Raw genomic sequence first — 4,187 nt, 5'->3', positions numbered from 1 at the left:
GAACCCCTATGTACTAATTAACCAGCTCCTGCAATTGTCATCTCTTTTCCATGCATGTTGTAATATTATTCTTATTTAATTTTGCACAAACTAGGTCATGTGTATATAATCTTTTGCCACTAGCTTTGCTCACTTAGCAATATATTTACTAAATAAGTATTGAGCATTTACTATGTGCCAGATTCCATTGTGGGTGATCAAAACAGACAAAAACTCCTGCCAGTAATGAGTATACATTCTAATGGAGATTGAGCTACCTCATTCTTTCCAACATCTGCTTAATTTTCTTTTGTATGGGTGAACTTGTAGGCTGTTCCCACCTTCTTGTTGATAGACCTTTGAGTTATTTATGATTTTTTTATTATAATAATTCTCATCATAAGCATGTTCATATGTATCTTTTTTGAGCTCGTGTGCAGAGTTTCTGTGAAGGATGGATTGATTCCTAGAAACTGAAAGATTGGATTACTGAGTTTCAAAAAAGGAAGCCATAGACTCAGCTGTGTTGGCTTTTGCCCCTGGATCCAAATGTTCATCTGACAAAGTCATTCTTTGCGTTTTTATCACAGTTCCTTAGGTCTTTATTTCCACTTTCGTATTCAGTACCCACGAGGCCCTTAAGTACTCTAACTAAAAGTGCACAGAGATCAAGGGTGATGTGGTTTTGGGGTCACAGAAGCAGCCAGTATGGACAGAAGTTGTGATGGATTTTTTTTTTAATAGTCATAGGCTTGAGTTTAGTATCTCAAGTGTTCACCCTGATAATCCAAAAGCATTTGCATAAAGAAATGGAGATTTGACATAGTTTCTCAGAATTCTGAGAGAGTATCGTGGTGGTTTTGCCTGTAAAGCAATATGTCTCTTTGCGTGATTGAGATGCCTGGTGACCACCAGTGACAGACCCAAAGTTATTAAGTTGGACAACACTGTAAGCAACTTTGTAAGCAACCCAAGGCCTATTAGAGAATTAAGAGAGATTGGCTTTGTGTATGAGCAATAATTAAATCTGATTTAACCCAGAAAGTTGCAAGGCAGGGTATTTGGGGAATTATAATTCGAAACTCAAATACTTGATCTGAAAGAAGCTTGGAAAGGGACAGGGAAGGAAGATAGAGCTTGGCACAGCATTGTCAGGGCAAAAGGAAAAGACTGTGCAGCTTTCAATTTTGCTTCTGCATGGTATTCTCTGTGTAGGTGCCCTAGATTTAGTTTTTTACAGTGATATGATGAATTCATGTGGACCCACCCACCATTCTTGCCTGGTTCCCCAAGGGACCAAGGGAAGGTGTCTTCAGGATGACTAGTGGAAGTGACAGGTATGGTCTGAGGTTGGGAAGACTCTCAGTGCAGTGGAGCTCGTCACATGTGCCTTTGATCCAAGAGAATTCAACTCTACCCATGCATTAAAGAAAGAGGGTGGGAATAACACCCGAAATTGCATTGGCCAACTCATCAAAATGCCACTCAAAGCTGGTGCGGTGGCTTGTGCCTGTCGTCCCAGCTACATGGGAGGCTGAGGCGGGAGGATTGCTTGAGCCCAGGAGTTCGAGACCAGCCTGGATGATATAACAAGACCCATCTCAAAATTAAAAAAAAGATGCCATTCAATGACTGTGGGTATGAAATGGCTTTTCCCTTTGTTGGACTGAGTCGCTCTCATTGTGTGAACAACTTGCAGAGCTGAGTGTGACTCTAGAATGTAGCTCCTAACTTTATCTGTTACCCAGCCATTGAAATGGCTATCCCTTCCAGTGCCTGGAAGATTCCAGTATCTGTGTGGGATTTCAAGACAGTCTTTTGTTCTTCAATGTGGTACCTCTCTGCAGGATTCTCCAGGATAATTTTGATTATGGGTGTCACTTGCTTTCCTTTTGTGTGTAACTCCTGTGTACGATGCAGTTCCCCCATAATGTGCAGGATTAAATGTTTAGGTCAGCCACTGCTAATACCCTTCATTCTTGCAAGTTGGTAGTGTTGTTACGTGTCCATTGATGTCTCGGCTTAGTGTGTCTAGCGTGTTAATAAACATGTGTCAGATTCCAGATCTCACATCCATTTTAGTTCGTACTTTGTACATTGAGGATCTCTGACTGAGAGATTAGACTTGGAAAAGGAATAAGACTGTATGTTTGAAAAAAAAAAAATATAGTTGCAAACCCACGCAGGTGTGTGGCTTGTCAACCCTGGTGAGCAAGTGTCAGGGCTTCACTGGGTTCTTTGGGCTCCGTGGCCCTCCCCCTCTTTAAAGCACTGCTGCGTATTAAGGCGAGAAAGGCATTAACTGTTGCTGACACATCCAAGGGAGATAAAACTTGGGCTAGTGGGGTAAAACTAAGCAGAACACACGTAGTGAGAATGGAATGATCTTGACGCCAACTCCAAAATTTATTAAAATGAGAATCATGTTGCTTATGTCTTATTATAGAGCAGTCTTAATGCTAATAAGCATGTTTGACCAAACACTGCCCTGCAGCCTTCAGAGAGGAAGAAGAAAAGCAGAGTTTGTATCCTCCCTCCCTATTTTCTAAGTCTATGGAATTCAAATTATAGCTACCATGGAAACTGCACTTTGGAATTTCTGGAGCCCTTAATTTTAACTTAACATATAAAAACACTTTTGTGCTGATTTTATAATTATTCATGATGGATGAGAAAGTGACTAAATGTCTTTGACAGTGAGGGAAGACATAAGAACACTTTTTTCTCTCTTCTCTTTCATAAAGATGCATGTACTCGAAGCGCTTTATTTACCTGGGAGCGACTTTTCCATCTTTTGCAGATTCCGACACCATAGCTGAGTTGCAGGAGCTCCAGCCTTCGGCAAAGGACTTTGAAGTCAGAAGTCTCGTCGGTTGTGGTCACTTTGCTGATGTGCAGGTGGTAAAAGAGAAAGCAACTGGGGACATCTATGCCATGAAAGTCATGAAGAAGAAGGCCTTACTGGCCCAGGAGCAGGTAGGAGCATTTTAATTTAACATCACGGTTTTCCCCTTTCTGAACCGGAATGCTCGTTGTAGAACAGTCATCTGCTGCATTACCATCTAGGATCGAGCACGTTTTCCTCCGACTCTATATTTAATTGCAGTTGCATGGGCAGAAAGGTCTCTCATGTTCTGAGCTCTTCTTGTACTGATGCTAATTTTGAAGGCTCACAAATTCCCCTTGATTTCTGTATCATGTTTCTATAGTTGTATTTTATTTCAGAACTAAATTGGCCTTTTAACTAATGAATCTAAGATGATCTTTCATGCCCATCAGCTGGGGATTCAGGATATGCAGATGGTGGGGTGAATCAGATAGCATTTGCTTTTTGTACACGCTTTAGATAGTTGTGTTGTGAGCATGTATATTTGATTTTAAAACAGGCCTTTGAAGAAATTAAGCAAAATTGTTATGTGGCTAGGGAGTTGAGAACAGGTAAGAAGTTATCTTTTTGGTTGTGGTGTTTTTCTTTCTTTTAAACAAGGCTGATGTCTCTAAATGTATTGATTCTTTTGCTGTGTCTCAGAGAGAGAGAGCCATCAGCCTTGCAGTGCAGAGAGTAATTTATTACTTACAGACATTCTAGTGCTCATGATGTGTTCGATAATATACTCAGCTCCGTGGGAAGCCAGCAAAAGGAATTGAAGTTCCATGACTGTTATTTTCAGGGTTTAAAAACAACCCTTGGAAAGTGGAGGAAAAATGCAAATATCTAAAGCAGGTGCTTACCAGCTAAAGTATCACAGAAGGGGGAGAACAATTAGCAAATTCATTAATGATGATGTGAGGGGGTGATGTGGGTGAGCCAGGGACAGGGAAAGCTGTCACTGAGGATTGGGAAGGCAGGTTTTGGGGGGAGAAGTGATGAGAATGTGCCGAGTACAAGGGTGGCCTTGTGTGACGTTCTGGAGGTTTGAGTACTAGAATGCTATGCAGGAGTGTGTGTGTGTGTGTGTGTGTGTGTGTGTGTGTGTGTTTAGTGGTTTAGATGGGGAAGTGGGGAGAAATGAGGACATTTGAGTGGAGACATAACATAAAATGTACCATTTCAACCATTTTTAAGTGTACAATTCAGTGGTATTACGGTATTAAGTGCATTCACAATGCTATACAGCCATGATCATTGTCCACTTCTAGAACTTTTTCATCATCCCAAACAGAAACTTTGTATGCGTTACACAATAGCTCCCCATTCCCCCAACAAC

At 41.1% G+C, this 4,187-nt stretch overlaps 1 protein-coding gene across 1 annotated transcript in view; it reads left to right on the top strand.

Annotated features, from left to right (window-relative positions):
* CIT (citron rho-interacting serine/threonine kinase) overlaps positions 1-4,187 on the top strand; it is a 201,664-nt gene that overhangs the window by 9,875 nt on the left and 187,602 nt on the right. The window contains exon 4 of the mRNA XM_012650158.1: positions 2,780-2,955. Within this exon, the coding sequence (XP_012505612.1) occupies positions 2,780-2,955 (176 nt within the window). The remainder of the gene's footprint in view (positions 1-2,779; positions 2,956-4,187) is intronic.

This window comes from Propithecus coquereli, unplaced genomic scaffold (genome assembly GCF_000956105.1).
Source record: "Propithecus coquereli isolate 6110/MARCELLA unplaced genomic scaffold, Pcoq_1.0 Scaffold314, whole genome shotgun sequence".
Classification (NCBI taxonomy): Eukaryota; Metazoa; Chordata; class Mammalia; order Primates; family Indriidae; genus Propithecus; species Propithecus coquereli.
The sequence above is the reverse complement of the archived record's forward strand: the minus strand, read 5'-3'. Positions and strand labels throughout refer to the sequence as shown.